This window comes from Apteryx rowi, unplaced genomic scaffold (assembly GCF_003343035.1).
Source record: "Apteryx rowi isolate R43461 unplaced genomic scaffold, aptRow1 scaffold_1178, whole genome shotgun sequence".
Classification (NCBI taxonomy): domain Eukaryota; kingdom Metazoa; phylum Chordata; class Aves; order Apterygiformes; family Apterygidae; genus Apteryx; species Apteryx rowi.
Window position 1 is genome coordinate 81,085 of NW_020447395.1, and position 21,372 is coordinate 102,456.

The 21,372-nt window shown below is 37.6% G+C and overlaps 1 protein-coding gene across 7 annotated transcripts in view; it reads right to left on the reverse strand.

Moving 5' to 3' along the window:
- The window catches only part of IMPACT (impact RWD domain protein), a 29,192-nt gene extending 10,380 nt beyond the window's left edge, over positions 1 to 18,812 (reverse strand). For 3 of the 7 annotated variants that reach the window (XR_003256245.1, XM_026083220.1, XM_026083192.1), the window contains exons 1-10: positions 18,690 to 18,810; positions 17,562 to 17,690; positions 16,747 to 16,799; positions 15,679 to 15,741; positions 12,495 to 12,580; positions 10,696 to 10,827; positions 10,308 to 10,402; positions 9,215 to 9,274; positions 3,547 to 3,620; positions 1,905 to 1,995 (exon numbers count right to left, since the gene is read on the reverse strand). Coding sequence is in view for 6 of the 7 variants with exons in the window: in XM_026083220.1 (XP_025939005.1) it covers positions 1,905 to 1,995; positions 3,547 to 3,620; positions 9,215 to 9,274; positions 10,308 to 10,402; positions 10,696 to 10,827; positions 12,495 to 12,580; positions 15,679 to 15,741; positions 16,747 to 16,799; positions 17,562 to 17,690; positions 18,690 to 18,725 (819 nt within the window). In the remaining variant the exon portion in view is untranslated. Of the gene's footprint in view, positions 1 to 1,904; positions 1,996 to 3,546; positions 3,621 to 9,214; positions 9,275 to 10,307; positions 10,403 to 10,695; positions 10,828 to 12,494; positions 12,581 to 15,678; positions 15,742 to 16,746; positions 16,800 to 17,561; positions 17,691 to 18,689 lie in introns of all 7 variants that reach the window. The other 4 variants (XM_026083202.1, XM_026083206.1, XM_026083237.1 and 1 more) reach the window with 4 other exon arrangements.
- Positions 18,813 to 21,372: the final 2,560 nt, after the last annotated feature.

The window sequence follows — 21,372 nt, forward strand, 5'->3', positions numbered from 1 at the left end:
CTTAAGAGGTAGCTATCAATAAGCAGATAAATACCATTCATAACCTCCATTAAGGAGAAGAAAAAAAAAAGCATCTGGGTAATCTGAACAATAATATCAGAAGATTCTGCCATTGTGAAGAGAGAAATATTCTTAGAATTTTAAAATAAAAAGGATAATGTAAAAAACATAAAGTTTCTGTGACAGGCATCTTCTACTCTACATTTACACATTAGCAATAAAGTGCATTTATAGCAATTGTTCACGGTAAACAGGATGCTAAACACAGCTGGGAAATTTTTTTAACTTTAACTGTAAATTTTAAGAGTTAATCTACAATACTGTTTCTTGTAACCGGAAAATGCTATCTTGACTGAGTGTTAGGTTTATCTGAAACAAGATAAAATTTCTACTGCAGAGAAGAACTATAACTACGGTAGCAATAAGTAGACTAAACCACCTCATTTTCAAGCCCATATCACCAGTCCTAAGTATTTATACAAGAAAACTGAAGAGAAATAAGCCCATAAACTATTTTAATCATTTCCTAGTTGTGGAAATTCAGCTTTTCTGATCCCTACAGAAGTACTCTCCCAAAACAAATACACTCCAGTAATTAGGACGACAGATGGAAAGAAATGATCCATGTGATTTAAACACATTCACATTTGCAAGGCAGCACTTCATGTCATTTTCTAAACTGGATTTTTATGGAATGTTAAGAGCCTAGACACTGTAAATTTGACAACTTTCAAAAGTATACATTAGCAGACTGAAAAAACCCTGTGCTCAATATAAGCTCAGAATAGATCAGGTACCTCTGAGAACAGTAACTGCAAAGTTGTTTCTTTACATTACTTTTTATTATAATAACGTTTTCACACCTACCACCTATGCTTGCATATATTACATAAAATAAGATTTGGCTTCCCAAGTCAAGTTTCAGTTACTTTGGAAGTTTCAAAAAGTTCTAAATGAAAATTGTCAAAGTACTTCCATCAGTTACAACTGGTTTCAGAAACAAACTTTGAAATCAAAAATTAAGCTTTAAAACAGTCTCCAAGAGTAAGTGGTAGAAATGGTGTTGCTTAACGTGCTGTACAGCACGTTAAGCAAAAGAATATGCAAGCTGGAAAAGGATGGAAAAAGAAAACCTGTGTTCTGAAGGTGAGAGCAATCTAAATAAAAGCAAAAAACAATAATTATTGTGCCCATATAGTTAAATAACTTAAGGCACAGCATAAAATGTACTTAGTTGTTCCCTGTAGTTAAGATATTTTACTTGGGGTACTACTGATGGGCTTGCATCACGCTGGTGAATCACAATTTATCAATCTCAGTTCACATTTAATAGTAACTTTGCTGAGGGAATATTATTTCAATCCCGAAAACTAAGAAATATGTGAACATGAGGGCTAAGAACCCAGAACTGGAAACAGCACAAAGAAATAGATAAAATTATCATAACAGCTCCCTCATCCCCACTACCTTTTCCATTTGAAGGCCAACTCTGCAAGCTCAAATAGTATTGCTTTTTTATTAAGAATAATAAAAGGAAACGGAATGAAAGACTGAGCTTAGGTCAGCTCTTCTGTCCTGTCCATCAGTTTGTTTCAATCTTCATTCTCTGTATACTTACACCACATAGTGAGCATAGGAATTAAAATTTAATTCCCTTTTGAACTGTTCAAACTATTAATACAGTCTACGAACAGTACTCATTTTTATGATCGAAGAGTTGGAAGACTTAATTTATTATATTCATGCAGCAGTCAATACTTCTCTCTTTCATGTCCAAGAAAGCAATCATCTATTGGGCTAAGAGCAGAGCAAGAATTAAATAAACTTGTACAAATTTATTTACACTGCTGTGATTTTAAAAATCTATTCAAGACTGCCAGAAGTCAAAGTTTAATTCCTATAACCTGCATAAGATGAAGAAGGCGTCCTCCTGCTGCTGTCTCCCCATCATCTTCACAATCCTGTAAGAAGGTCTGCTTATCTTCACAGTATATTCTTAAAAAAAAAAAAAAAAAAGTGAAAATAGGATGTCAAAATGAATTCAAATGAATTAAAAAATGTCAATCAATTAACATTTTCACATGATTACTGAAGTCTCAGAAATCTTTCATAAGCATGTGCTTCCCTACCAAGGGCATTTACATGAAAACAGGATGAGGCTTAGGGTAAACCACAAATATTTATCTGTACAGTATAACATGTGTTGAGAAGCTTTTACAAATACTTTTGACTACCTCAAGTTAACTCCCAACTCATTATCAGTGTAAAGTCCCTATCAAGAAAAACCCTTAGGTTTTCAGCCTAAGCTTAGCTGAAACCAATTCTATCAGACACAATTATGAATTATGGTGTAGGAATGGATTTGGAAGAACTCTGACAAAACTACTATTAATAATTAGTTAAGTCTAGATTTCAGGAGTAGTGTGAAACTATTACTGAAATTCATCTTCAAATTCTCCATGACATCTACCGAGCCTTCTTCCAGAGCAAAGCTGTGACAGGTTATGGCACAGCTGAAGGTTTACACAGGGAGCACTCCAGGAGCCTTTGGAGCCTGTTGTTTCAAATAAAGGAATACAGTCTAGGTCTAATTTTCCAAAAGTAATCCTCACAGAGGTCTACTGTTGTTACCCAATTGATTTCATAACTTCCACATTTACACATGAAAATGACAGAGGCTTAATGTACCAGATGAAAACTATGAAGCAACAAGAATGTCTCTGCTACTTTTTAAAAGTATGTTTAGATAGTATGAGCGCAAGGAGTCAGATTAGCAGCAGCAGTGACAAAAGAAATCCTCTCTTTATAGAAACCTTAATTTCAGTAGACTTGTTGGTGAAGTAAGCTTTCAGTTGCTCTAATTTTCATGTGTCACTAGCATCACTCTAAGATATGAGCAAATGGATTGGTTTCCATATGTGCTGTTTCAGCTCCTTTCACTGTTGGTTAGGTTCTTCAGAAAACCTACATCACTCTACCTGGACTGAGACCTATTCATTTCACATAAGCTATGTTTGCAAAAGCTGCCAGAGAYGGACCACTGCAAAATTCTTTTTACCTTTTTCTCATTTTCCCTGAAGTTTCAAGTATTTCTGCAGAAATTTCATATGCCATATGTCTGCTTCAGGCTTTTGATTTTAATTCTTATTTGAGCTAAAACTTTTCAGTCATTTCCAAATCAGGTCAGGAATAAAAAGTTATTTTGCCCAGATAAAAAAAATAGTAATAGCAGACATTTATTTTGGGATGATGTAGCATTTCCATGCTCACACATCCTATAGAAGGTATAACAATATGTGTTCAAATCCACTTACAAGTCTTCCTCTTTATTCCTAATGCTGTTTTACTACCTTAACATATTTTCTACTATACGTTTTACTTTCTTGATCTCAAATTCAAAATAAAGCCTAAAACCTTTAATATACAAATAAGAAGCCCATTCCTGTACAGATTTATTAGCAAAGAACTTCTTTAATGGATTTTACTTTTCTCCCATCCTGCATCCACTTGTCAAAGAACCCTGAAAAATCACTGTTCAGCTCTCACCTGTATGCATATATGTTGTGGGTAGCACTTGCAATTTTCTTATTCTCATATAATTTTTCAAGAACTCTCTTTACCTTTAAAGAAAAAAAAAAACAGAAATAAATTTGCTTTTACAATGGGGTTTTTGTACACACCATCTCAATCGGACTGCTAAACAAATGCCTGCTTTTTAATAACACAATGAAACAGCTTTAAACTTTGACATATTTAGCAATAAAATAAATTAAATATTCAACATATTAACTTAAGCAGCAGCTTCTTAGTACCCTAATGCTAGTTTCAAATTATTTTTCTGGGATATTGAAAACTGCTGTTCCTTGAATTAGTACATTGCATGCTTAATTCATGTTATTGCTGAATATGTAAAAGTGCCAAACTGTTTCATTAAACAAGAGAGACAGCAAGATCTAGAAAACATTTTCAAATCAATATTAAATATAAATTGCACCTAACTACTTATTTCAAATATAACATTAAGCTGGAATAATATGACACAACTTGACATATGTGTTCATATTACATACTGCTTTTGCCGATGCCACAAAAACACGAGAGGTTTAAAAAGTTCTACTACGTCTCACTTTGAGACTTTCCTTTTTTCAAACTTACTTTCTCAGAGTTTCCATTTCACAGAAAGAATCAGAAAAATAGATTCTCTTTAAAGGTCAGTGTCAGCATTTCCCAGACAACAGACGTTCCCACCACATTTCTCTCTCTGCTCTTAAGCAGTATGAAATTCAAAACATTTATCAATATTAGTTCATCTTCTGTTTCTAATTAAACAAGCTAGCAGTTGTTCAACCCTTATCAGCTTGGTCTAGCAAAGAGGAGAGCTTTGATCAAGACATTGTTTTAATAGATAATACATAATTGATATTACTTTGAGCAAAGCATTACTGAAGTTGAGAAAGCTTGGGAAAACATGCCAGGCAAGCAAATTGCCTTCCATTCAAAAGAAAAATGTCCCTGAGGAGTAATCAATATACATATTTAATATCTGTCTTAGCTATAGTGTGCCATTTCCAATTCTTCTGGAAGAAATTCAAGTAATAACTTATAAAAATTACCTCAAATGTAAGACACCTCAATGAAAAAACTCCTATTATTAACTGAGAACATTGCCTTGGACACTTATTTTCTTCTTTTTTTTTCCCCCAAAGGGGAATATTGAAGAAAGACAACTTATATTACTTAATACGCACTCATAAATACATTTCAGTAGACTCATTTAGGGTACAAAGCCTATGAAATGATCACTACCTTTGACATTAGTCATTTGTCAGCTATGATGCTCCTAAAAACGTCTTAAAGATTCATTATGTCTGTATTAGCAATGAACCTCTGACACAGGCATCTTACTGCCAAGCAATAGCCTACCCTTCTTCCTGCTGTAGCTCTTGAGCCTTTCTTTCCCTGTTTCTTCCCTCTATTATTGTTCTTTTTCAGATTAGCTGAACAATAAAGTCTCCAAATTAATGGATGCAAATTCTCTACATGTTAGTCAGGCACCTGTTCATAAAAGACAAAAAAGATCCTTAACCAACAGATCAGYTCTTTGTACCGTCTTACAAAATCAATGTCAAGTCCAAGAATGATGTACATTTTAAGCATTAGAATGAGCCAAAAGGAGACAAGGAAAAGCAGTGGTACTAAACCCAGCTTGCTAGCTGAAATATATCTATCGCTTTCCTTTCCCGTATGTTTTATGGTAGCATACTCTATTACTATAAATATACTGTAAATAACTACAGTATTAGTCTGGCTATCATTGAAAACTACAGTAGAAGTAAAATTTTATTATAAAAAATATTCAATAATTTACACAGCAATCTATGTACTGTATGTACTGTATTAAAAATCTGTGAACATCACTACAATATACAGTGATGCAGATAAAGTATTATGGACACACACTAACCTCTTCACAGTTGATCAAGAAGCTAGCTTTCATTATAGGTGCAACGTTTATCCCACTCTTCACCCCTCCTGGCTTTCTCTCAGGAAAATGAGACCATAACTCCATACCAAAGCAAAAGTGCCCTGCAGTCCAGAGACCAATCAAGTCTCACTGCACAGCAAGACTCAGTGAAACAAGATGGATTTGACCCTTGGGGAATTGCTCTACCTTTATACTCACCATATACCAAGAAGTCTTGACCTGAAATTCCTAGGTCTATTGAGTTATGCTGTCTTTAAAGGGAAGTCATAAAAGAAATTAAGAATGTCTTTGTATGCAAAAAGAAAATTACTAACCTGCTTTAAGTAAATACTCTTTCTTGACACAGACATGCCCTTTTGGAAACCCATGTCTGCTGGTATGGACTTCTTCTAGGTAGGAACTGCCTTACTCATAAATCATCATCAATGAGTGACAGTATTGCAGAATGAGAAAAGGAGATTAGGCCAATGAYTCTGATCTCCTCTCTTTCTGAAGCAACACTGTTCACAGGAACTGAGCACAGCTAAGAAAACTTTTGAGGTTCAGTGCTACTTTAACGAAAACAATAATGGAGTGTTTTAAACCCCTGAATTATTCCACAATAAGCCTAAAAACATAATTACTTTCACTTTACAAACAGTAAAAGAACAGTTCAAGAAAACTGAAGCTGGGTTCACAAAGCTGAAGTTATATCCAAATACAGGCATACCTCGTTTTATTGCGCTTCACTTTATTGCACTTGGCAGATATTGCATTTTTTACAAATTGAAGGTTTGTGGCAACCCTGCGTCGAGCAAGTCTGTCGGCGCCATTTTTCCAACAGCATGTGCTCACTTCATGTCTGTGTCACATTTTGGTAATTCTTGCAATATTTCAAGCTTTTTCATTATTATTATATCTGTTATGGTGATCTGTGATCAGTGATCTTTGATGTTACTATTGTAATCGTTTTGGGGCGCCACGAACCGCACCCATATAAAACGGCAAACTGAATCGATAAATGTGTGTGTTCCGACTGCTCCACTGACCGGCCGTTCCCCTATCTCTCTTCCTCTCCTCAGGCCTCCCTATTCCCCGAGGCACAACAATACTGAAATTAGGGCAATTAATAACCCTACAATGGCCTCTAAGTGTTCAAGTGAAAGGAAAAGTCGCATGTCTCTCACTTTAAATCAAAAGCTAGAAATGATGAAGCTTAGTGAGGAAGGCATGTTGAAAGCCGAGATGGGYCAAAAGCTCGGCCTCTTGCACCAAGCAGTTAGCCAAGTTGTGAATGTAAAGGAAAAGTTCTTGAAGGAAATTCAAAGTGCTACTCCAGTGAACGCACAAACACTAAGAAAGCACAACAGCCTTATTGCTGRTAGGGAGAAAGTTCTAGTGGTCTGGATAGAAGATCAAACCAGCCACAACATTCCCTTAAGCCAAAGCCTCATCCAGAGCAAGGCCTGAACTCTCTTCGATTCTACGAAGGCTGAGAGAGGTGAGGAAGCTGCAGGAGAAAAGTTTGAAGCTAGTAGAGGTTGGTTCATGAGGTTTCAGGAAAGAAGCCGTCTCCATAACATAGAAGTGCAAGGTGAAGCAGCAAGTGCTGATGCAGAAGCTGCAGCAAGTTATCCAGAAGATCTAGCTAAGAGAATTGATGAAGGTGGCTATGCTAAACAACAGATTTTCAGCGTAGACAAAACAGCCTTCTACTGGAAGAAGATGCCATCTAAGACTTTCATAGCTAGAGAGGAGAAGTCAATGCCTGGCTTCAAAGCTTCAAAGCTTCAAAGGACAGGCTGACTCTCTTGTTAGGGGCTAATGCAGCTGGGGACTTGAAGTTGAAGCCAATGCTTACTTACCACTCCCAAAATCCTAGGGCCCTTAAGAATTATGCTAAATCTACTCTGCCTGTGCTTTATAAATGGAACAACAAAGCCTGGATGACAGCACATCTGTTTACAACATGGTTTACTGAATATTTTAAGCCCACTGTTGAGACCTACTGTGCAGAAAAAAAGATGCCTTTCAAAATATTACTGCTCATTGACAATGCACCTGGTCACCCAAGAGCTCTGATGGAGATGTACAACAAGATTAATGTTGTTTTCATGCCTGCTAACACAACATCCATTCTGCAGCCCATGGATCAAGGGGTAATTTCAACTTTCAAGCCTGACTATTTAAGAAATCCATTTTGTAAGGCTATAGCTGCCATAGATAGTGATTCCTCTGATGGATCTGGGCAAAGTAAATTGAAAACCTTCTGGAAAGGATTCACCATTCTAGATGCCATTAAGAACATTTGTGATTCATGGGCGGAGGTCAAAATAYCAACATTCACAGGAGTTTGTAAGAAGTTGATTCCAACCCTCATGGATGACTTGGAGGGGTTCAAGACTTCAGTGGAGGAAGTAAGTGCAGATGTGGTGGAAGCAGCAAGAGAACTAGAATGAGAAGTGGAGCCTGAAGATGTGACTGAATTGCTGCAATCTCATGATAAAACTTGAATGGATGAGGAGTTGATTCTTATGGATGAGCAAAGTAAGTGGTTTCTTGAGATGGAATCTACTCCTGGAGAAGATGCTGTGAACATTGTTGAAATGACAACAAAGGATTTAGAATATTGCATAAACTTAGTTCATAAAGCAGCAGCAGGGTTTGAGAGAATCGACTCCAATTTTGACAGAAGTCCTATTGTGGGTAAAATGCTATCACACAGCATCACACGCTACAGAGAAATCCTTTGTGAAAGGAAGTCAATTGATGCGGCAAACTTCATTGCTGTCTTATTTTAAGAAATTGCCACAGCCACCCCAACCTTCAGCAACCACCACCCTGATCAGTCAGCAGCCATCAACATCAAGGCAAGACCCTCCATCAGCAAAAAGATTACGACTCGCTGAAGGCTYAGATGATGGTTAGCATTTTTTAGCAATAAAGTATTTTTTAATTAAGGTATGTACATCGTTTTTTAGACACAATGTTATTGCACACTTAATAGACTGTATCGTGTAAACGCAACTTTTATATGCACTGGGAAACCAAAAAATTCATGTGACTCACTTTATTGGAATATTCGCTTTATTGCGGTGGTCTGGAACCAAACCCGCAATATCTCTGAGGTATGCCTGTAAAGAAAAACATGACAAGAAGGTATAGATGGCAAGATAGACGTGAAAAGCATAGCGAGGCAAGCCAAATTTTTTGGACATGTAAAAATGAAAGTAATAATGATTTTTTTTTCAAACACATAAGAAACAGAAGCCTACCAGAAATCTGTATTGCCAACACATAAACTTAATATAAAAGAACCACTCAAAGATACAGCTGTAGCACAAAAACTAAATGGTTGTGTAGTGTTTGTGAACTTAAACAGTCAGCCAAGGATGATACAGTGGCAACTTATTGCAAAGCCAGGTTTTAGAACAAGCTGACAAAATGAATGGAAAAAATCAGCAGAATCAGATCGTATTTTTATTTAAAAGGAATTTGAGTATGAAGCTATCAAACTGTGACTAAGGTATCTAACCTACCAGTTAAAATTGCTTCTACAGCAGAGCAGAGGAATGCAAGGTGACTAAGTGATGTAAAAGCAACTCCAAACTAGTTATTAGCACTCAGAAAGAGATCTTGGGGTTATAGAAGACATTTCTGTGAAAATAACAGATCAGYGCTCAGTAGAGGCCAAACAAGCAAACTGAAAGGTATTACTAGGAAAAGAACAYGGAAAACAGCAAACTTTACATCACTCCAAGTCCTTGGTGTGATTGCATCTTGWATGTTGTGTAGAGTTCTGGACTGCATCTCGGAAAGAACATAGAAAATATAAGTAGAAGGGAAATAAAAATAAATATGCGTACAGAATCACCTCCACATAAGAAGAATCAAAATAGACCATGGCTCTTAGGCCTGGAAAACAGAAAAGTAAAGTCTATAAAATATGACAGATGTCTATAAAATTCAACTATATAGAAGAAGTAAGAGGTAATTAGTATTTACTGTTTGTCATGCTACARAAACTAAGGGGACAACAAATGAAATTATGATGGACTGATCACAGTAAACACAGGAAGGTATATTTTCATATGATGTTGTGGATTCCAAAAGTTAATTCTAGTTCAAAAAAGCAAGACAATTTCCCTAAACAACAAMAAAAAAAAGAAAAATCAGAAGTATTAAACACAAGGATACCTTCTTTGCCTTGGGTTAAATGGCTGAAAGATGGGATGTATGATGGGAAACAAAATATGGCCAGCCTACCTGGGTATACAGCCACTACTTGTCCATATCAGAGACAGCTGCACTGATTGATGTGAACTAGTATGATACTCCTACTGACTGTAGACAAATACAACTGTATAACCATGCTTACCCCTCTCACTTATTTCTAGATGAAGATTTGCTTATGCATTTTAACCAGTTTTATTTTTCTATAGAATTTCTTTCTGGAGAAAACATTTATAAAATCATTTTAATTCATTTTCCAAGCAGCATATGGCAGACTCAGTAGCTTCCAAATATCATATGACAAACTATCAGCATCCAAAAGGCAAATATCAGTGTTCTTATTCTCTCTCTTACATCTATGGCACTTAAGAGAAAGAAATAGCAATACCAACCCACTTCAACAATAAAACTGGAAAACTACTGGGAAGCATTGCAGAGTAATTATTTAGCTGATAATGAAAGCAGATAGCTGATGAGTACTCGCACAATGTTAGCACACAAAGATATAAAAAAAGAAAGAAATATGCAGCTAATTCCAAGTATTTCAGTAGTGTTTTGTCAAAGCATAGACAAAAAACCTGTAAGAGTCTGTCCCTCAATCTCTACTAACTTGTTGAAGTGTCACCACAGGAGCCAGATGTGCCTGGAAGGTACTCCTTCGGTCTGTGATTGGGTTTCCATGATGTATTGATGGCAGTTCTTCATCTACAGAACACAAACAAGGAAATGTTTCTTTTCTTTTTAGGATACTGAAACAATATATATGGCTACATAAGTAAAGAATGTCTTAACTTTAAAAAAGGGACTAGTTAAAGTTAAGTATACAAGCTCACATATAGAACCACCAAAAATATGTAGTTTTTCTGTAACAGTTATTAATCTTTATTGTAATTTTTAATGTTATTAATTTGCATTACTCAAAAGCTAAGTAAAAACAGAAACTTAAGGCCTGTCTTTTCTAAACTATCTAATCAGAATTAACAAGGAAATATTCTTACCTTCTTGGCTTTCAGATGTAATAAAATTCAACATTTTAACTGAATCTTCCTGAACTGGCTGATAGTCCAGGAGAAAATCATCTTCATTATCTTCATCAACTTCTTCACTGGTTTTCTTATTATCTGGTTCTGCTAACATGTATGTAGTAGAATTTATTAGACATTTTTTGGAAGATAATTAATACAGCATTTCCAGTTGTTTTTCCTCAAATTATAAAATGTAGAATAATAATATTAATTACTGCAAAATCAGAAATGTTCAGTCCAGCATTAGCTAAAATCTTGCCTGGAATTAGGAACAGAACACTCATGGTATGGGATCCATGTGCAATCAATTACATAATACCTTCCGCTTTAATACTAATTAACACTATTTCTAAGACAAAAAGAACATCAATGTTTACATTTTCCATTAAATGTTTCCAATGCTACTGTTAATCTAATCTGAATTTAGAGAACAAAATAGTCTCAGTTCAGAGAGGTTCAGTCATTTGTTGGTCATTTCTGGAAAAATGTAAAGCTATGGTTCAATGCTACTTAATGAGGTTATAAAATCATTAAATTTGAAACATCTCTCTGGACATTTTTCAACTGCTCTGGGAGTCCTGCAGTCGTATTTTTCTTCATGCAAAGGACATATGGAAAATAACAGTCAATAGCAAAAGCATAAATATCATACACTTCCATTACTCAGGCAACTGGATTTAGAGGGAGTCTACCACACAGACAAGTTAGTATATAACAATCTAGTTATTTATTTAGAGGGCCTATGACGYGGTGATGATGCAGTTTTTGTAGCACAGGTGTTTTCCAATAAAAAAGAAGAGGTGCAATACAGCATGCTAAAAAGGTCTAGAAAAATTATTAGTTGAAGTAGAAGCCATAGGGTCCAAATACCCAACAAACTTCCAATATTGTCACTAAAATTTTCACTTTTTCATATCTATTCCTTTAGTCATGTCAATGAGAAATGATTTTTTAAATTCTTTTGATGTAGCACCAAAATGCACACAGTCTAATGAAATACTAAAACTAGACCTTACTATGAAGGAGCACTGAAAATACATGTTTTTTCTCTTCAGTCGTTTACTCCTCACAGAACTAAGCTAACATTTACCACAAAAAAAAAATATTTGTTTCCTTTTGCCACAAGTGCATGAGAGATGTATGTACGTCTCTCATGCATTTAATAGACTGGCATTTTAATGCAAAAGAAAAAAGCTCTTCAAAAGAATGACTGTGAATTTACACAAACTCTGTCACTGTAAGCAACAGTATGTACCTCTTGGCAACTGCAGAAGAATCACTGCAACTCTAGTGATCATGTATGTTTTCATCCCAATATAGTATAATGCAATTCAGATGGAATACGATGATTTGTCTGCATATTCCACTGAATTTTGTCTTCTCTTCAGGCTACTGCCAATCTTCCAAGAGTGTACTCAACACCAGAAGTTAACTACTGCTATGAATGATTCCTCTGCAGAATAGAGGACAATGCATGATGTACCTGCATACTGAACTCTACTATCACAGAAGTAATTCAATTCCTAAGAGAACTGATGTCCTTGTTCTAGTTCACTGACATCCTCCCTTCCTTTTTTTTTTTTTCCTATTGCTTTTTAAAAAGGGAAATCATTGTGGTAAAACAATAAGCCATAAAATTAGAGACTGCTGTTTTCTTTTATCTAGATCCAATACAAAACTGGAAATAAAGCTTTAAGTCACAGTGAAATCTTACTTTGCAATTAAATCAGAGGTAAACAGAAAAAAAACCCAACACCCATTTTCTTAAGTACCTGGATCTGATGACTGTGCCTTTTCTATCAGAACTTCTCGTATCTTCTCCACCCATAAATAAAGAATACTTTCACCAAGGTTCTGTCTGGAAGTCATTTAAAATTCACAATGAATAAGAATTCTTTTTTGCAGATTTCACTTGGAAAGTATCTACATTAAATAACATGCAGAGTTCAGACATGCAAAAATAGAACATTATAGTCTAGTGTGATAAAGAGTTTTGACAGGCTTGTTTAAAGGTCTATTTAGGTAGTTCACTGTATGAAACAGCTGACTTCTGCATCATTACGTAYTGTCTTTGTGGCTTTCTTTGACATTAAAAGCATCAATGATGGAGGAAAACAGGCAACTGATGGAAACTGGCCACAAAAGAAAGTGAAAGCAACTGAGAAAAGGGTAAGTTGTTAGTTTCCCCTACTGAGTAACTTTTTGCAAGAATCCTAAGCCAGGGTGTCTAGCCTCAGAGCCTTCTTCAGGTCAGTTGCTTTCTATAACAAAGTATTGTACTGCCAGTGGTGAACTCTTTCAGCCACTCTGTGGCTGTAGGAGAGTCTTCGCCTTTATGTTTTCAGGGGCTCTTCCTTGGAAAGGTGCCCCTTCTTTTCCTGCTCATGCACTCAGTACACAAACATCTAGGGTTGAGTTTGGTGGACTGCATAGTATGGCAGTGGCAATAGACCAAATGGAGCACTGGATGGATGTGCTAGTTTGGGTGAGAAGCAGTCCCATAGGAGGGGGAGGAGAAGCAAGGATTTAGGTCTGGGAGTCCTTAGTTAGGCGGCACCAGTGTAAACATATACTTTTTATGTGTATATTCAGAGCTAAGTAATGTTGCCTTCATGCACAGCAGGACCCAAACAACCCAAAATATATTTAAAAGTGTCCTGAAAAGTAATCTTCACAATATTTTGATGAGAGTTGTGCATGTTTGTCTCAAAACCAAAACCGAAGATTTAGAGCCTTAGCTAACTCACACTTTCTCATTAATAATTTTATACTTACTGCCACCATCTGGGGCAGCATATAAGTACACATCAATGACAAAATTACATTTTTAAATGCTTACTTTGCTAATTGTGCACAGCACTATTGCTGAACAAAATCAGAAATTCAAACAGATATACATATTTCACGAAAAATATTCAAGGAACAGTAAGAACGTTATAAACTTGTAGCTAGGTCAAATTTGGACTCTCAAAATCTGGACAGATTCCAGAACAAGTCAGTGCCCTACTTCATGCTGCTGCTTATCATATAGAAGCACCACTTCAATACGCAAAGAACTACATTTAATTATGACATTTTAACTACAGAATCAAGAATTAAACTTCATAGTAGTTCTCTGAAATATATTTCCCATTTCCCATCTCAGAGCATATTTCTTAATATGGAGCTGTTATTAGGAAATGCTCTGGAATGAGAGAGATAGAATGAATATGATTTCTCTGCTGTGAACAAGTAACTAGCAATTTCTAAAGTTATAACCCAGTTTCAACTTTCACCTATTATTAGCAAGTTACACTTAGTCTTAAAGGTCTTTCTAGGCTGTTTTCTATCTTGTCACTTAGGTATCTAAGTCCTGAAAAAAGCTTTGCACTGAATAAAATTTTTACTTTGAGAATATCTTAAAAAAAAAAAATCCAAATATTTGTTACTTTTTAAAGTACTTTGGGTCTGCCCAAATTGACTTGTGATCTGTAATTATCTGCTTTTCCCACCTCATTATGCAGACTAGTGACTAACAGTATAGTTCGAACTGTTTTAGATGGAAAAGGTAGGTAGTTTAGATCCTTAGGCATTAAAAGCCAAGTAGATCGCTTAAACAATTGCTAAAAAAGCACCTGCAAACCATGCAGTGTACCTATGTTTACCTGATAATTACCCAGATAATTACCCAGACCTTTTGATAGATCAAAGACTTTCAAGGAATACTGTGCACATCAGTGACTACTGCAGTAGTGAGACACTTAGTTTAAACTGAGTTAGTGTTACATTACACTGGAGATCGTTGTTTGAAACACAGTAGGGCCTAAAGTAGAAACACATTCATTTTCTGCTGAACAAGTAAAAATGACAGGAGAGCAGGGAAGCTTCTCAACAGCAATCGATATAGACAAAACAGAGCTCCCAGGGACTGACCTGAATAGCATAACTTAACAATCTACAAGACTGCTGCAAGTAAGAGTGCTTCAGAAGTACATTATTCCTCTCCACAGTTGTCATGTGGCAATTTGCTCCAGATGCTCAGGACAAAGTATAGGAACAACCTGCAGCAGCTCTACCCTTGGTAGAGACTCCCACAACTCAGGTGCCTGAACAGAGAGTTAAGGTCAATCTCTGTTCCTTCTGCACCGCTGAATACTTGTGGTTCATATGATCCCATATAAATTTTCACTGAGCATCCTCTTCTATTTTTAACACTTCCATTTTGTTTGCTTAAATTATCTGCTACTTAATTAAGAAACTCAGTTACCCAAGGTAATAGGGTAATTAGATAAAAAACCCTCATCCAAGTTAGAGTACCGCCTTCCTTATTGTATGCCATTAAAAAACAATACTTTTCTTATGTTCAGATTTCAGTATTTTGGGCATAACCATTCTCGCTTATGACATATTTCAGTTTCATTTAGTCTATATTATCTTTGGCATCTAAAAGGATTAAATAAACTATATACAATTACTATGGTAACTACCCCAATTTCACAGCACTTCAAAACCATATAATTTAAGTATTTCTAAATGTTATGTTTATTCTCTGAGTTGCTGCTAAGTTTGCTGCATGCTGTGATAATAAACTGTCTCTGTTACTTTATAGTTAATAGATTCTACACATGGTTTAATTTACTTTAAAAACCAACTCATTCCTTAGCTGAAATACTGCTTTTTAATGCAAAATTGTTTTGCCTCTTTGCTCTAAGATATCAACAAMTATTTTCACATCTTACAGTTTAATATCCAAATACATAACAGATGCAGAAATCTCRTACTTAGTTCTCACAAAATGTTAAGTATAATAAATATAGAGCATATTTGACTGATTTATAAAAGAAACTTACTTTTGTATGGCTGTTGCAACARTCATTTTGTAACCACTAACATGGCTACTTAAAACACACATAGAGCATGACATGAAACTGGAAATCCATTTTCTCCTGTTAATATATTCCACTGTCTATCACTTACATGTATATTTCTTCCAAGCTATTTGCTAGTTCCATATAATCCTGTCCTCGAAGCCAAGAGGCACTAGGAAGAAARGAAATACAATGAAAATGGTGCCCATACACTGATTCCAGCATCTCTACTGAGCTCAACAAACGTTCATTTTAAAATAAATGTAACAGAAAACACAAAAGTAACATTTTGTCAATCATTCCTGCTGAACATGATTTCAGTTTTAAAAATCTTGGTAAAACCAGGAGCATCTAGTTTCCCTTCAAAACTCGGTCCTTGGGGTTACACTCACCTCAGGTAAGAAAGCTGGACTCATTTTTCATTGTAGGCCATTGTCACTCCAGAGTCACCTTATGAATCACTAGCTTTCTTTTCTGGCCCATACCACCTATTACCTTTACAGTGACCCTTCAGTTCTGTACTGGTATCCTCCTGGTCTCATGTTAAACTATACTTAGTCTCAAGTCTACTACCCCTATTTTCTATTGTCTTGCCAATAAACTAAAACTCTGATAGACATGTTCTGTATCATGCTATGCAGGCTTGGTCCCTCTATCATTGGAATCAGGGATCCAGCTGGCACATCTCCATTGCCTTTGACTTACATATCAGGACTTCCTTCTAACAGGAACCAAGGCATGTGAGCAGCAGGGAAGGAAAAGAGTAAAATGGCTTGTATCGTTGGTTCCATCCCAAAAGAGTCAGTGSTCAGACAAAAAACATGCCTTATAATCTGAAAGAAGGATCCAGACAAGAGGGGTACTCAAGGAAACAGTGAGACATCATTGTCTAACATGACAAGCAGCAGTCACCATATTGCCGCCTTGCAACAAAATAACATTTTTATTAGAAGAGTTCTGAGAGAAGAGAATGAATTGTCATTGAGAGCTCCATGAGGCTGGGTTGGGAGAAAGAGTAAACGTTCTTGCTTGAAACATCCTCATCCCCAGGATATTTTAATTCAAGGAGTCATCTTAACTGAACTTCAACTTACACTTTGAACAATTAATGGTGGTAATTCAGAAAAGAGATACAAACACTTAAAAGAAAAAAAACTCGACAAGAAACTTCACTTACTTTAGTTGATAAATAGGTGGCTCTGCAGATGGATATCCTGGAGGCAAAACTACCTGAAAAAAACTTGGTGTAAATATTCACTGGACTATTCCTCTCAACTACCTGAACTTTACTTACAGACTCTGATGTGGAGCATTAGGGCAACAATCAGTGTTCCAAATGAAGAAAATAGTTGGCTTTGTTGTTACAGAATGAAGAAAACCTTTATGTCTGTATTTAGGATTCCAGTAACTGTTATATGTACAAATAATATATTTCGCAGTGTAATCTTTGGGGATGAAACGTCATGCAAACAAAAGCACAGAAGAAACTTGGAAGCAGCTACATGCATGGCTGCTGGATTTATTTAAGGGGCTCTGTACTTCCGTAATTAGGCACTTCAGTGTTACATCCTCTAAATAAAACTATTGTTTTCAGTGCTGTAAACACACAGTAGTAAGTTACTCAGCTAAGTTGATCTGAATTCAGTTTGTCTCCAGGCTTCATAGAAAGTAAGTCTAGAAGTGGTCACAGCTGGTTCACTCAGTTCTCCTATGCAAAGTCAATGTTAAAAAAATAATTTAAAAAGGAGACTTGGGGAAAACCACTGAAATTAGTTTTTGACAGGTGTGGAATTAGGCTGTGTAATGTTACATAAAATGTTACAAGCACATTGATGTGTTACAGGAACCATCACTGAGAAGTCCATCAAGCATTCTGATCCAGAAGCTTGTTGATCCATATTGGATCCTATTTAAAAGGGCTTCATGCAGGCACAAGGTTTCGTGGGGGGGTCCAGTGGCATATTCTGTGCCAAACTTTTAACAATACTATACCTGCAGACAGAGGGTCCATTTAGGTTGCTCCAGACAATCACTGATYTTAATGCAATAGATTTTTTCATCTTCATCAACAACACACCAATCTTCACCATATATGGATGAAAGGGCTTCAATTTCATCGAGCTAGAAAAAGGGTATGTCAAAGTAAACAATAATAATTTTGTGTGCCAAGCACAATTTTAAGACATGCTGCTCTACAGTTCACTTACAAATGTGATAAGATTCACTACAGCTGACTCTACCAGAAGGCCACAAATACTGGGGCACCAATGCAGGTTCACACTGTAAGTAGACTTTGCTCAGTTCTCCCACGCACACAAGTGTCTTTCACGTTTCTGTGGATAATCTGTAACTCTCAGCAGTGACAAGGTCCTTCAGGGAGCAGCTGCAACACATGCCTGCAGCTCCCAATCAGTGTAACCCCTGGCTGGGTCATCATCCAGGAGGAGAAAGACATCCAGACCTCAGCACTAACTTTTGCTGTGTAAGACTGAGTAAAATTATCCAGCAAATCCCAGTAAAAATTGGGCAGCTACATTCCACCTAGACATTTCTTGCTGCTTGCAATGCTATCTATTAAAAATCTGAAATCAACATCTTCAGTGCAAAATCATAGTCACCCCTCAGCGCCTGAGCAAAGACAATCAAGCTGTCGTGTGGGCAATATCAAGGCCTACTGGCAAGAAGCTCCTCACGGGACTTGGGGTTGTTGAGAAGCTACTTAAATCCACTCATTTTGATTTAGTGCTTACACTGACAGCACAAGGGTTTCCCCGAAAGACAGAGCACGCCGCTGCCCAGCTCAGCGAGAATGCTAAGCGGCACCGCTCCTCCATCGCCGCTGTAAGAGCCATCTCACACCTCCGCATTTCCCCACGTTTTACCCCCTTTCCCTCTGGGCTGGCGCGGCCGCTGTCGGCCGTTAGCGCCGGGCGCCCGTCTGGGGGGGGGGGAGGGGCAGGCAGGGGGCTGCCCGCGCCCCGCGCGCCCCGCCACGTGCCGGCCCCGCCCCCCGCCATGACGAAGGGGGCGGGGCTGCACCGCCCCCGCCAGACCCTCTTCCCACACCCTGGCTGATCCCCGCAATCCCCGCACGCGTTCTTCTCCCCCACGGCCGCTCACTTGCTGCTGGGCTGTTTCCGGGTCACTCGCCGTCATCGGTACCTGAGGGAAGGGGCCGCCAGCGGGCGATGCGGAGCAATAGTGCGCATGCGCCGGCGGCGGAGTTTGCGCAGTAGCGGCGGCGAAGCTGGCCGCCCTTCCCCCTGCCAGCACCCCCTCCCCGTGGGGGGCGGGTCAGCGGGCGCGGGCGCAGTGCGCGTCAGTGGGAGCTGCGTCAGCATTCGCCGGCCGCAGCAGCGGAGCAACAGGGCGGCGCGTCGGCCTGGTGGGCGGCTTGTACCGCTCCTCGTTTCCCTGCCCGCCTGCGTGCTTGCTGCGCCCTGCTATTGCGTCTGGGAGCCCGGCTCGCAACAGGCTGTCCCGTTGTGCTAGAGGGGCAAGAGGGGAGGGGCAGCTGCTCCAGAGCACTTGCAAACTCATAGCAAGAGCGAGCCTGCCTGCCCGCGGCCTGCGCCCCGCAAGGAACTTTTTTAATTGCTGTCCCAAATTAAATAAACTAACACATGCATACAGGAAGTGCCCCAAATASTAGGTCAAGATACAGCACTAATAAATTGTCAAAAAAATCTACTTTGGTMCCGTGTTGCCACAGAACTAAGATTACACTAGTCAGACTGTGTTTTCACCTTATTCATGACATCCTATTCTTAAAATATGCTGTATAAGCAGTTACGATTCTGTGACAATTTTATAGATACAGTAGTTTCAACCTTGTGTTTATGTCAATCAAAATGAATGTGTGGCATTCTTATAATCACACAATTAAAAGACAATTACAGAAACATCGTTGGTATCACATGAAATTTCCATTAGACTTACAGAAATGCAATTCATTTCTCTAACATTAAGAAGTTTCCCATATCTGTTTTAACGATAGGTCTGCTGTAAAAAATACAGGTTTTAATGTCTCTTTTTGCTTTTGTGCAAAGTATGGGTGCCACCTTTCCTTGCAGTTTGTAGTTCCTGTGTTTCTTCCAATGTATTTTTATACTGATTTAGTTGTGAAGAATTAAGCTACATTTTCCTCCTTCTCAAAAGTTGGGAGAATYTGCACATGCCTTGGAGACCAGAATTAGAATGGAGAACAATTGTGACAAATGGGACACGTTTTTCCAAAAAAAGAAAAAAAAAGGAAAGGATGTAACTGAGTAGAGACAAATACAGCACATTGTTATCAGCTGAATAAATTCAGGATGGAAAATTACTGTTAGGTAGACTTCCACAGAAATGATTTGGAAGTTATAACGAATCCCACACTAAGTATGCATCAGCAATGTCCTGCTTTTGCTTAGAGCAGAACCATCTTATGGGGATGCCCAAATGCACGTGAGGTAACGTAAGACGTGATGAAATCCTGCTCCGTATGGAGCTGCTACAGCCACAGCTGGAACTGTGTCCAGTGTTAGCACTATCTTTTAACAAGGATGTGCACTAAATGAACAAAGTCCAGATTAAAGTGATAAAATCAATCACAAACCTAGATAGCCTGTCATCTGCAAAGACTGGAGAGAAGGCATTTTTTTAGTTTAAAGAGCAGTCTGAGAGAGGTAGGCATCCTTCATACACGACAGATCGCTGCAAAGAAGAGAATACATTCTCATTGTCCACTCCGGAAAAGATATGAAGTACTAGAGGTTTAATTTGGATGTTAGGGAGGTTCAGATCAGATGCTAGAAAGAATTTGCCAGTAGTTAAGCWAGTCATCCTGAGTAAAGGCAGGGGGGAATGTGATAGTAGTCTTTAAGTACCCAAACTCTGTTGCAAAGATGGAGGCAATACAGCATATTGATGAAGCAACACAATGCCTTAGATTGCAGCAAGGAAGATTCAGCTAATTACAAGGAAAAGCTAAGCACTGAACAGTTTATTTTTGTCATCATCACTGTAAAGCTCTAAGACAGAGAGGTTAGACCTGGATACAGTTAAGCCTGGAAATGCAATAGAGGAATATGAAAGCAAATTCCTATGATGCTTGTGTACGCACCTGCTTGGGCTTGTAGTTCATTACCACTATTAAGTAAGACCCTAACCTGAGGGCAAACAGCTCACAGAGATGGTCTGGAGGCAAAATTTTATTACACACTTGGACCTAGATTCAAGAAAATATTTAAGTTTCACACTCCTATTTCGGCTCCTAAATTTTTAATTTAAATCATTTGGAACTTGGAAGTATATTAGAACATGTCTTTAATATGCATATCAGAACTTAATGGACACTAGTATTGATGATATCTGAGCCAAAAATCTTAAATCCCAGGTTCAGATGGCAGGGGCGGAAGTTTGAAAAAATGTTCTTTTTCTTAGTGAGTTAATCCAGTTTGTATTAGTTTAAACTTAAAAAAAAAATAGAACTCTGTCCTGATGTTGTTTGAGAACTAATATAWGTAAATATATAAAATATATAGTTGCTCCATATTTGATAACTGGAAAGGTAATTTTTCCAAGATCAGCAAGGCTTCTGACACTACCTTTGTCATCAGAGTCATGGCCAGAGTTGATTTAATTGTTCTYTGAACAGTAGTAAAAAGAATGTACCCAGTCATGGAACATGACAGAAATGAAGACTGATAGATATTTAACTGAATCTCATGGATACTTTGTCAGAAGTTGCCCACTCCACTTTTAATTCAAAAGAACACCCCACATTAAAAAAAAAAAAAAAACAGAGAAAGGAGTTTGTTAG